The sequence below is a fragment of the Theropithecus gelada genome, chromosome 15, assembly GCF_003255815.1.
Source record: "Theropithecus gelada isolate Dixy chromosome 15, Tgel_1.0, whole genome shotgun sequence".
Classification (NCBI taxonomy): Eukaryota; Metazoa; Chordata; class Mammalia; order Primates; family Cercopithecidae; genus Theropithecus; species Theropithecus gelada.
In genome coordinates, this window is record NC_037683.1 from 24,160,450 (window position 1) to 24,174,037 (window position 13,588).

At 42.0% G+C, this 13,588-nt stretch overlaps 1 protein-coding gene across 2 annotated transcripts in view; it reads left to right on the plus strand.

Moving 5' to 3' along the window:
• The window catches only part of ASTN2 (astrotactin 2), a 981,001-nt gene that overhangs the window by 552,803 nt on the left and 414,610 nt on the right, over positions 1-13,588 (plus strand). For both annotated transcript variants that reach the window (XM_025359305.1, XM_025359304.1), the window contains one exon: positions 756-906. In XM_025359305.1, coding sequence (XP_025215090.1) covers positions 756-906 — 151 coding nt within the window. The remainder of the gene's footprint in view (positions 1-755; positions 907-13,588) is intronic.

The following is a 13,588-nucleotide window of genomic DNA, read 5'->3' on the forward strand; positions in this document are numbered from 1 at the left end:
TTGGCAGATCCATGGATTATGGTATCAAGTCTAGTCTTATCTTTTAAGAACCTCATTTGGGAGGAATCATGTATTTCCCTGGAATCCCATGACCTTTCCAACAACTGTTGCTGACAGTCTCGATGGTGTGACTTATACACAATAGTCTGAAAAATAAGGATCTAGGGCCCTAGAGGGTCAGATTCCTGTGTTTATGTCTTGGCTCTGCTGTTTATAGACTGTTGGATTTGGAGTCAGTCCCACAATCTTTCATGGTTTCAATTTTATATTCACAAAGTTGGAATAATAGGAATGTGCCCAATTGCAGAGTTGCTATAGGGAGCTCTGAAATCTGTAGAAACAGGTAGGATGCAAGCTAAGAGGTAGTGAGAAGAGCCTTCTCTTTGGACTCAGCTGGAAGTTAATACAAACTTCACTTCTGTCACATTGTAAGCTGCTGGCCTTCAGCAAGATACTTCACCTTGCTAAGCCACAGTTCACTTATAGTAAAGTGTACATCTCATGACTGCCTCCAAGAATCATAAGTATTAATGAAATAAAGAGTATAGAGTTCTAGGTCTATTTCTCTGTATCACAACTTGACAAGCACCGTGTCATATGATGGTATACCTGTTGTTGTTTCCTTTTTGTAATATTGATTGTTATTATTTTCCTGATTATAAGTAAGTTATGGTTTCAAATGTACTGAATTCACATTTTTTTAAATCTAGGGATGCAAATGTCTCTGGGGTTTAACCATCCCCTTTCTCTCCAAGGGAAGAAGCGATGCTGTCCACATACTTTGAAACCATCAATGACCTGCTGTCCTCCTTCGGGCCAGTTCGTGACTGCTCTCGGAACAATGGGGGCTGCACTCGCAACTTCAAGTGTGTATCTGACCGGCAGGTGGACTCCTCAGGATGTGTGGTAAGTGCCTATTGGCCCAGGAACATGGCAGTGGCCCAGGTGCTAAGGCCACCTGCTGGAAGCCCTGCCCTGTGAGGGAATGCTGGTAAGGAGGATCACACTCGCACTACCCTCACCTGCCTCTGCGGCCTTCAGCACGCCAACCTACCTTGGTTTCCTCACCTGTAAAGTGAGATCATTATACCTACCTCTTGGAATTGTTGGAAGAATGAAACAAGATATTATAACTTAAGTGCCCACCACACAATAGGTCTTGGAGAACTTCTGACCTTCAGAAGCTTACAGTCCATTTGAGAGTAAGACACGGAATGCCTTACCTCTGTGAATACAATAGTAGGGGGGATGTCAATGAGGTGTAACTAGTATGGACAGGAGGTGCTTTGATGTGGTCCAGAAGAGAAAGTTTCAGCTGGGACCTCAGTTTCAAAGAAGGCTTCTTGGAACGTTGGCTTTTGGCTTTGGCGTTGGCTTCAAAAGATGAGTCAACTTACATTAGGGAAAGAGGGGAGACAGCCAAGCAAAGACATGAAGGAAGGGAGAGGCAGCCTTGTTTGCTTGGAATTTTAGTATCTAGTGTGGGACAAGGTCACAGAAGAAGAAGTGGGAGGGTTCCTGTTGCTTGCAGAAGGGTGTGCCAAAATTGATGGTTTTATAAGAATGACCTAAGATACAGGGTTTGACCTCTAGAAGCTTTTATTCTAGAGAGGAAATTAAGTCCCAGGAACCTGACTTTTTAACGTGTGTGTGTGTGTGTGTGTGTGTGTGTGTGTGTGTGTGTGTGTTGGGGTATCTTGAAAATACACTTGGGAAACATTGCCACATAGGCTAAACTCAGCCTGGCATTCAATGTTCTTCTTTCTGTGGTCCCTTTTCAGTCTCTCCAGCCACATCTCTTATTGCTTCATTTCAATCTACACTAGAGCCTAATGGAGCTGATTAGATGGGGTTCTATGAACTTGCCTGCCTGTTTCATGCCTCAGAACTTTTTCTTGTACCTTCTCTCTGCCTAGAAAGAATTGCTTTCCAAGCCTATGAAGCAAACAAGTGAACATCTTTCCCGAGACATCTCCTTTATAAAACCTTTTCCCTCCCCACAGGTGACCTTCTTTTCCATACAGTATCCTTACTGTGTGCTGTACTTAGCTTTATTAAGTCACCTGTGACATATTATAGCACTGACTGGCTTTTCAGTTTATGTTTCTTAAAAAACTGAGGGAGAACCCAGGGAATCTGTTGATTTGGCTCAATACCCCAAAAGTACCCATCTCAGTAAATAAAGAAAAAAGAAAGAAGAAGAAGCGAAGGATAGAAGCAGGGATGGGAATCCTGCTGTGGACTAGGCTGTCTGAATAAGACCCAAGGGAGATAGAACACACACTTGGCCCTTAATGCGGCTACACACCAGCTGAGAAACAGACAGAGGTCAGGAGATCAATATGAAGAAGCTTCTAGAATGAGATAATGCAGTGAAACTATATTTGAGATGCAAAGATCAACAGATCTTCAGAGGTGAATGGGCAATTAGAAATTTTAGTGATTAGAATTCTCAGGATTACAAGTGATAGAAACTAAACTCAAACTAGTATAGGCAAAAAAAAAAAAGAAATGCATTGGCTTAAGTTGAAGTCTGGAGAAAATTGGATTGAAGGGCTCAAGCAATGTCATTGGAATACCACTGCTAATCTTAGCTCTACTTTCCTTAGCACTGTAGCATTCTCGGGCCAGCTGCAGGCTGGATGCAAGTCCTACAGGACAAAAACGCCTCTTTCCTAGTACCTCCAACTACTGTCACCAGATTCCTTCTCATTGGGCCAACTTGATTGTCATGCCCATCTATCCCTGCACCAGTTACTGGTCAGGGGGATTAATGGCTCATCCCAGAGCCAGCCATGCCTGGAGCTTGCACCAGGAGGCAGCTACACCTGAAATGCATAGCCCTGAGATGGGGGAAGGCATAGATTCTCAAGAAAAACTGGGGTGCTGGCAATAAGAGTTATAGATGCTAGATTGATATACATCAACAGCTGTCTGCCTCAGACCATTGAAACCTAACCCTTCATATAGCACATTGGAAAGGTGCTAGTGGGGGAGAGGAGGATTTGCTCAAGGCTTAAACCCAGCCAGTGGACAGACAGCTCAAAAGGATGTCCTGTGTTGTGTCCACAACATGAGGCTGACCTTTTTCAAAGGATTAAGTTGTCTGCCTCTTTCCTTTTTTCCATTAGTTCTCTTTTCTCTAATTAAGATCCTTCTCTTTTTCTTTTAGGATAGACATCCCATAGGAATGACACCTCAAATACAGAGGGGTGTGTGTGTGCGTGTGTGTGTGTGTGTGTGTGTGTGTAGGTTGGGCTTGTGTCTCTTTGTCTTTTATTCACATAAACTGGAAAAATTAAAAGAGAAAGAAAGAGAAAGAACATTCATTCCCTAGGGGATAAGAGAAAATTCAACGGTCTGATGAAGTTGTCAAAGACCCTCCTCTCTAGATTAAGGATGTAATTTTAAAAGCACTACTTTAGGGTTCAATGGATGTAAGGCAAGCTCCTCTCTGTGCTTCAGAATAGACAGGGCAATCCCACGTTTATCCTGAGATTTTAAATCCCTTTCATTTCTCTGTAGACTTTCCATCATGTCTGTAAAGAGAAACTTCTTCTCTTAGGTCACCTTCTAAGAAATTCCTTCAGGTATTACATAATAATGCCTTATATTTTTAGAATACTTTAGAGTTCTCAAAGCATGTCTACAAGCTAAGAGCTCATCCTCACAACAAACCTGAGCAGTGGTAGATTCCCTCAGGAATGTGGAACAGGCTCAGGAAGCAGTGACTTTCCAAGGTCTTACCACCAGGTGGCAGGGTGGAAGACCAGGACAGTGTCTCACTATCAGTCCTCCTGCCAGGGCCACTTTGGCTTGCTTTCCCACACTGGGAGCTGAGATGAGTTCTTGTTGAAGAATCATGGAAAGGAGATTGGGCTGAGTGATTTGGGCTAAAGCCTGGATTTAGGCATTAGAATGACCATAGCTTTGGAGTCTATGTTGACTTCATTAGCATCAGTTTCTTAATCTTTCAAAAGGCAGCAATGGTACTTACAAATTTTTCTTAAAAAAAAAACTCAAAAGGCTCAAAGAACATAACTGACAATGATCTGGGATTTACAAAGTACCATTTATAAGTGAGATAATGAGACCACATTACTGATATTTGTATGTAGTGGATATATATGCGGCCACACAAATTTAGGAGCACAGCATATCTAATGTTCTATAACGTTTCTGTAACTGAATTTCATTTCATTTCTGTTCCATTGTTAGTGGAAACTTAACTCTAGTCAATTTCAGTTTTTTTCTGCCTCCCATCTCTTAACTGAACATTTGAGTTCAAAGGGCCGATGTACCCATAAGGCCTAGGAGCTAAGGGGATGTTTGGTGCTGGGCCATCACTTTTTAATCTGGTACCTGCTCCTTCATTTGACCCTTGTCCATCACTCTCCTTCCTCTCCATTCCCACCTGAATCACAGGTGTGCAGTACAGCTGCTGCCTCATCTGCTTTATTCCACCACAAGGTCATTTAAAGCCAGCTGACTCTGTCCATCAGCTAGCTTTTCCAGCCTCTAGAGGGCATGAGAAATGTCCAACAGTTCCACCTGGAGGATCTGAGAAAAGCTGTCTGGAGCTCTTTTGATCTAGACATGCCAGGACAGGATCTATACTCCGCTGTTTTCACAGTGGGGAGGAGCACTCACTATGCTTGCTGTCAACCTGTGCTATATAGCAAGGGATGCCCAGAACCCCTTTACCTTCATAACCCTCAAGCCCACCTGATATTCTGTATCCCCTCATCCTCTTCATCCACGCATGGGCTTAGCCTGGTAAGGATAGAGGATGGGACCCCTTTTACGATACTCATTAGCATTTTCTAGATTACTTTGTTTGACTTCCAACATTCCTCTCTTCCACCAGCTCAAATGACCTTTACTTCTTTGTGGATATGAGGGAAGGTAATTCTCTAACAGATCACAGATTCTTCTATTGTTTTATTATTGCCATTATAATGATGATTATTGTTTTACCTTCTATAATAGCTCTGCCTTCTAGACCTCAACTTTTGAAACACAAGATTTTAAAAATCTGACATATTTTTGCTCAGCTTTCTGGTTCTGCTGTGGGAGGCTTCCCTTTGGATAATGTGTTTCTCATATAGGTAACTGGTCAATTGGAAGATGGCCATAAGATGTGTAGTAGGCAAAATAATGGCCCCTGTAAAGATGTCCACATCCTAATTCCCAGAACCTGTGACTGGTATGTTACCTTTCATGACAGAGGCAGGAATTAAATTTGCATACGGAATTAAGATGACTAGCTGACCTTAAAAGAGCGAGAGTATCTTGGATTGTCAGAGTGTGCTCAGGAGGGCAGAGGAGTGGGGTAGAGAGAGGCAGCATTGCCAGTTATGAAGTTGGAGGAAGATAGTTACGTGCTAAGGAAGAGAAGTGGTGTTTAGAAGCTGGAAAAGCAAAGAGAAAGACTTACCTCTGGAACCTTCAGAAAGGAATGCAACCCTGCCAACACCTAAATTTTAGCCCATTGAGACCCAAGTTGGACTTTTAAATTGTAGAACTGTGAGATAATAAATTTGCGTTACTTTAAACCACCAATTGCGTAGTAGTTTGCTACAATAGCAATGACATACTGATAATAAGTAAAAGATCATATGAGGAGGGTGATACAGTAAATAATATATAAATAATTATGCTACTATTTTTATTTTCAGTTATTTACAAGGAGATCATATCCCTTGACCAGGGATAGAGGAAGTAACAGTGAATGAAACATTAGAAAAGAGAGGGAGCCTGTGTTCCCCTTCAGTATTTCCAAGAGTGAAAAATTGTTGTGTGTTGGAAATGTTATAAATCTGACAAACATAATGATGTCAGCAAGGCACAGTTTGAAATGTAAGCTATGGGTCCATTTATTCTGTGTGGCAGTATAAACACTGCAAAATTTTAATCAAGATAGAGAACAAAAACAAAGAAAACTGCAAGCACTTAATCACAGCATCGTATGGAGGACACTTCCACCACCATCTCTAAGTAACTGCTGCCCCCTGACGCATTTCACTAATGCCATTCTTTTATGTTTTTCTGGTTTTCCCAGCATGGGAAGCCTTTTGATTAACCCAACACCAGACAATCTGGTGATCACAATACCCCTTTTGAAGTATCAGTTCATAGCTCACTTTCCTGGTTCCAGCTTTCTATTATTGCGTAACAAACTACCCCAAAACTCAGTAGCTTCACACACTCTTGTTTTGTCTATAGTTTTTTGAATCAGGACTAGGTGGAGGGTACAGCTGGTTTGTCTCTGATCAAAGACAGATGGGACATCTGGGGCTGGAGGAGTCATTTGCAGAAGGGTTCCTTTATTACTTGTCTGGGGCTAGGACTGGCATCACTGGTGGTTGACACTGGCTATGCTGAACCTGAGCTAGGGCTGTCGACTGGATAGATGATTTTATCATGGGCTCCCCATTTGGCTTGGGCTTCTCACATCATGAAACCTGGGCTTACCAAGGGACCATCCCAAGATGCAGCGTTCTAACTGCCTAGGCAGAAGCTGCAAGGCTTCTTAGTCCCCAGCCTCAGAAGTCTCAGAACATCATTTCTACCACATTCTATTGGTCAAGCACGTCAATAAGGTCAGCCCAGATTCAAGGGGGAGAGAGCTAGATTTCACCTGTCAATGAGAAGAGTAGCAAAGAATGTGTGGTCATCTTTAGTCTACCCATTTACCCATTGCATGGACACAGACAAGGGCTACTAGAGCCAGAAGGGACCCTCTCCCATTATACAAACAGAAAAACAACGGCGTAGAAAGATACAGAAATTGCTCAAGTTCATGTAGGGAGGTAGTAATACAACCTAGATTTAATTCCAAGACTCCCTTCCAGTTGCACATTCCAACAGCTAATGGCCTCATAGCATCACCTTTGTCACTGTATAGTATAATTATTTATTTTGCAACATTCCTGTATCCAGCACTGTGAATGGACCAGGAGCAAAACACCACAAGAGTTACGCCTTGTTTTATAAGCCCCTTCAGAAGACAAGACAGACTTCAGCAGGATTGCAGCGTAACTTTGAACAAACCACTTTGTTTCCCTGTGTGAGAATTATCTGAGAGGATTGGTGTGAGTATTGCAGAGAAAAGAATGGTCATAAGAGAGAACTGGCATTCACTGAGCACCTACTATGTGCTATTTTGCCTATGTTCATGGCAATTAATGCCTATAACTGTCACCTACCTGGAACTATCATGTCCATTTTACAAAAAAGAAAAGCTAATAATATAAAAGCAACCATCCATACAAAGACTGTGCCAAGCACGGTTCTAAGTGCTTTGCTTCTTTCAACCAACCTTATGCTCACAGTAATAATATGAGCTAGATATTATTACCTTCACTTCACACATGAGAAAAATAAAACTATCTGGTAGGAAACTGGGGTATGTGGAGAAATATAATGGAAAAGGAGGATAGAAAGGAGGGGCAACATTGAATAGTCAGGGCCTTCATAGAAAGGAAGTGGAAGGATCTGCATACTTGCTGGGTCCTAGAGTGATGATGTCTTTCAGGAGGAGCCTGTATGGTCAGTTATTAGCCCTGCCCTTGAATTCCAGACCAATTTCAAACTGATCACACACTCCTCAACCTTACAAATCACTCATTCACATTTCTGCCTCCTCGGCCCCATCTTTTTCTTTTTTCACTTTGACCTAAAAAACCATCTGGCCTGCCAGATATTAGGAAAGATCACAGGATCCCTGATTGCACAGAGCTGCTGAAAGATAACAACAAGAGGCTGCCTTTCTAAAAGTCAAGATGAATAAACATATGGATTTCCATTTATTATAGGCCAGGGACCTTATAGCATTTCTCAGAGGGAGGCAAAAACTGGAATCTGGTTCAGTAAGAGAGAGAGATGGCTTTTCTCCATTGCTCATCCTTTCCCCCTTTTAATAACTCAATTGGACTGTAATTAAAGGAACAAAATTCAAGAGGGGTGGGGAAGACTAGCAAGAAGAATCAGCAGAGTGAGAAATCACCTTGGAGCACAGCCCAGGCACTGCTGACGAGGGAAAGCCCAGCCCTGTCTGCCTGGGCATGTAACCCTCCTACACCGTACAGCTGGGCTGAGCCTCCATGGGGTCTGGCCCCTAGAGACTTGTTTTTCCTTTCCAGAAGTGGACTTTCAAGGCTAAATTTATCCCTGCAGATCAGCCACATGGGGTATGATAGATTCAGAAGACAACTGAGACAGGTTTTTTCAAAATTCAAAATGAGGGGACTGATGGTTGCCCTATTTTTCTTTTTAAAAATTGTTAGAAAGATGCAAAGGCAGCAGGCAGGTGTCTTTATGGAAATAACTTCAGACTCTTGGGTTGGGAAACAGGATTTACAGGATGACACATCTCCCCCATGGTGTCTTCATCAAAGTATCCTCTGGTCAAATAGGTCCACAGATAGAGAATTATCTGTATGTATTAAATACCTTGATCAGTGCCTGATATTAGGCCTGATATTATTAAAGCTACTAAAAAATAAATGAATAAATGCTATAAATAATATCAGGTCTAGTATTACTGATACAGATAGAGAGAGAGAGCGTTTCAGTACTAATTATGTGCCTGGCCCTGGAAATCCTCACAGCTACCTTATAAGCCAAGCATTATTATTACTCCCATTTTATCCATGAGGAAATAGAGTCAGAAAGTATGAGAAACATGCCCAAATCCAGCCAGCCAGGTAAAGGCAGAGCAAACTCCAAACTCTGTCAAACTCCAAAGCTCATTCTCTTAATTCATCAGAAGACACCTTCCCAAGGCTGAGAATAGTTCCCTAGGGATAGGGCGAATGTCCCCAATGTTACAGAGCATCAAGGGAGGGGCACTTTCTTCTCTTTATCCTCTACCAATATCCAGCATTTATTCCTCCTCCTCTGCATCCAAGAGATCCAGAGGAGTCTAAAGAGGATGAGTATTGGAAAAGGACATAAGAATAGCCAGTAAAGAAGGAAATTGGAACTGTACTGTGTCCACTGATTCAGTGCCTGCACACAGGACTCAAAGTTTGGGAAATGAAAAGGAGGGCGTAGCTCCTCAATCAGGAGCATTTGCATCTTTCCAATCAGTGCATTTGCATCTTTCCTTTATGAATTTGGAGCAGGCTAGGTGGGTAGGTGGCGTAATAGCATTTCCAAGATTATTATGTGTGGTATTCTCATAAAGCCTATGCACCCTTTTATGACATTAAATATTTTATTCTCATGACATTTGAAGCCTTCTCTATTTTTCCCCTTATTTTATTTCGTTGGGACTTGGATTTGCTGGGTCTGATGGTATTTCTGGTAAGCTGGTTTTATTGTGTGGAAGTCATTATCTGTTAAAGTCAGGAAGCAGCCCCCCTTTTTCCAAAGTGATGGGTTTTATCCTTTCATTCCTGAAATAATGGTGTGGGGGAATAATGAGAAGGGAGCCCCAAATTGGAGGCAGGAAATGGAAGCTGCACTCCTGGTTCTCCCACCTATTGTCTGCAAGCCCTGCATAAATCACCACTCCCATTACCATCTCCCACTACCATCCCCTACCTTCAGGAAGCCACTAGAGTGCTTAAGTACACAGTTTTTACCATCAGAGAAACCCGGGCCAAAATCTTACCTTGTCATTCACTAGCCATGTGACTTTGGGACAAGTTACTTAAAGCCTCTGAGCCTTGGGTTCCTGTTGAGTAAAATGGGGATAATAATACTTATGCCTGCCAAAGCTGCTGTTAGGACTAACTGAGATAATGCATACACAATAGGCTAGAACATGGCTTTAAAAAGGCACAAAACATGGTTGCTATTATTATTATCTGATATCTCATGCAGGGTTGAGGATGGTGGTGGTGGCAATGACGAGAGCTAAAATTGTTTGAGTGCTTGCTATGATCCAAGGCTTCTAAGGTGGATCTCATTATTATCCCTTTTCTTACAGATGGGAAAACTGAGCCAGAGTTAGGTAATTTGCTTGGGTAATTTGCTCAGGAACACATAGCTACTCGGTTCTAGAGCAGTGAATTTGGGCCAAATTGGGCCACAGCAGGTTGATACCAAAACACTTAACCAGGACAAATGCGTATATACCACTAATATTGCCCAATATTTCATGAAGGGGGACATACCAGCATTTGCTTTGTCTTCTGGTTGAACACGTTGATGGCTTCCAGATTTAATCTATTATAAACCGTGCTGCTCTGAGCACCTTTGGGCAGAAGCCACCTTCTGTGTTTTGAGCTGTTTCTTTAGAAGAGATTCCCAGAAGTCTATAAGGACAGCTTTCAAATTGTATTAGTGTTTCATGATTTGGATGAAGCTGTGGATTTTTTCAAAAGGAGCAATAGAGCATCTGGTGTTCCACACTGTTGTAGGTGCTGCTTTTCTTTCAGAATACAGCCCAAGGGCAGGCTAGGGTGTCTGGCCTAAAGGGTCTCTGAGTGATAAAATAAATGTAGTACATTTGGGAGTGGAGTCCAGTGAAGTGTACACTGTGTCTGTGAGAGAGGGTCCAGATGCAACAGGCAATGCAGAGGAGAGTAAATGAGGCCGTGGGTCTGCTGTCTCCTTGAGGGTTTGAGGAGGTCGGAAGCCATGACTGCAGGATTCTTAGTAGCTGCGCCAAGCACCAGTGAGTGTCTCCAGAGGCATCAAAATGCTGATCATCAGACACGTCCTTAGCTCTGAAACGAAAAGCTGGAATAATTGTGTTCATCTTAATTATAATAATAGAATTTTTGCATTCATAAGGTATTTTCTCCATTTGATCATCAATCTTCCTTTAATTTTTTTTTTTTTTTTTTTTTGGTTTTCTAAAAGTAGCTCACTCTCATTATAAAATAAAATAAATGTGTACAGTGTTAAAATGTATAAAGAAAAAAACTCAAGGCCCCTTTTCTTAACTACTCACCCACTTTAGATAAATGTGCCACGGTTTGGTGTATATATAGATAGACACATATCCTTCTATATACTTCTTCCCTATGCATATGCAAATATAAATAAGAGTTTATATATGTAATTTTAAAAATGGAAGTATAGAAAGCATACAGTTGTGTTTCTTTGGGACAATTTTCTAAGGCAGAGCTACACATTCTGCTTTTCCTAGACCTTTTCCTTTTTTTTTTTTATTTTTTTATTTTTAAGACAACTGACTTCCTAGCTTGATCTTAACTCTGTGTGTGTGTGTGTGTGTGTGTGTATGTGTGTGTGTGTGTGTATTTTCCCCTTGGGTCATAAATAAAGATGATCAAATTGAGGCTAAAGCGCACAGGAGCTATGCTTGGATAGAACCCAGGCGTCCGAAATTCCAGTGTAGGACTCTCTTCCACCCAGAATAACATGACTCTTTTATTTTTTTTATTTTATTTTTTTATTTTATTTTTGGGAGGGGGGACGGAGTCTCGCTCTGTTACCCAGACTGGAGTGCAGAGGCGCAATCTCGGCTCACTGCAAGCTCCGCCTCCTGGGTTCACGCCATTCTCCTGCCACAGCCTCCCGAGTAGCTGGGACTACTGACGCCCGCCAGCACACCCGGCTAATTTTTTGTATTTTTAGTAGAGACGGGGTTTCACCGTGTTAGCCAGGATGGTCTCGATCTTCTGACCTCGTGATCCTCCCGCCTCGGCCTCCCAAAGTGCTGGGATTACAGGCGTGAGCCACTGCGCCTGGCCTGACTCTTTTATTTTTATCATCATTCTTTTGTCTTTTCTCATAGATCTTGAGGATAAGTGGATGAGAAATGACATTATTATTATTGTTATTAAACTTCATAAATAATAAAGGTATCCTTTTGCCTGTATTCTCCAGCTTCTCTCTGATCCCGGCTTTAAGAAGTCTTGACCCACTGGGCCAGGTATTTTGAAATCTCTTTCCCTTGAGGGAGCATACAGTGAGAAGGTTTCATCAAACACTCAATAGCCTTTCTCCTCATTGAGAAAATTCTACCCGAGCTTAGTAACAGACGTTCCTAGAGAGAGATGGGCTAGTTAATCAGAATTCCAGTCCGGTGAAAATAATAGACTTGTCCATGATTCAGAGTTAAATTCAAATCCCATTCCTGTAACTGGGAAGCTGTGTGACTTTGGACAAATTGCCGAATGTATCTGAGCCCCTCTAATCTGATCCATAAAATGGGAATGATCCCTGCACCTTACAATATTGTTGGCTGGACCCAGTGAAAGTAGCCAGGCATGAGCAAAACCCAGGGCCATGAACTCCCTTCCTAAGATCAGGTCCTATTGTGTAGGGAGGAGCTTGGCGAGCTAGGAAACATAGTACCCTTTTCTGGCTTTCCTTGGTTTTCAGAAATTTTCTTCATCATCACTGAAAGGGAAGGGTGATTTTTCAGGCCCATTATCATGGGGATAATATAGTCCGAGGTGAGGAAGGGACCCTGTTTCTCAACATGGCTCTGTTTACTGTGAATCCTCAGCTACACTCTTGTCCTTCCTACAAATTCAGAGTTAAACTTGATTCTCTCTGGGGCATCTCCCTTCCCCGTCACAGTCCCTAAGTCAAAGATGTACTTCGGTCCAGAGTGGGAAGACACTGCAGATAGGCCTGTATAAGAGCCAGTGGAATTTGGCACCCCTCAACTTACTCTGCAGAGCTGTTCTTTCATGCACGTTGAACCTTAGGGAGAAGACGAGGTTCTCCATTGGAGGAATTTCAGACAGAAGTGGTGGAACTGACCTTCACATTTTCATTGTTGCCTTATTTAGGTAATGAAGCAATTCAACTAAAAACATATTTTGTTTAATGAAATTATTACATGCACATACAAGAATATTTAGAACATATAGAGAAAAAAAATATCACCCACAGTGATGCGACCTCCGATAACTACTACTAGCATTTTGACCTGTCCTTTTAGTAGTTTTACTATAAGATTAGATAGATAGATAGATAGACAGATAGATAGATAGATAATTTAGCAAGTTTACTGTGCAATAAAATAGATAGAAAAATGTGTAAATCATTATTTACAGTTTCAATACTAATTAAGCAATTCTCACCTAAACCATCACCCATGTCAAGAAATAGAATATTGCCTGCATTCCAGAAGCCCTCCCCTAACACACCCACTATGCCTCCATTTCCCATTTTAACCCTGTCCTCCCTTCTGGAAGTGGCCAAGACCCTGTCTTTCATGCTAATCATGTTTTTTACAGTTTTCCCACATAGGTATGCATAGAGTTGCTCTTTTATTTTACTCTTGACTCTTGGTAACGGATTCTCCAGCATCTAGCACATCTTACCAAGCTAGATCAAAGTTGCCTTTGGTTGAAGCAAAAATTGGTTATTAGACAACCCACAGTTTCATTTGAATTTTAGCTGCATTCAGAACTCGACAACTAAGCACTGCTGTGTCACACCCTCTTCTGGGCCCTAACATTAGAGAGATACTGTGTCCTAACTAGCAAGAAGCCCATAGTCTATTTACAGAGCTAGAAAATGACGCTTTAGGCCGGGCGCGGTGGCTCACGCCTGTAATCCCAGCACTTTGGGAGGCCGAGGCGGGCGGATCACAAGGTCAGGAGATCGAGACCACGGTGAAACCCCGTCTCTACAAATAATACAAAAAAAATTA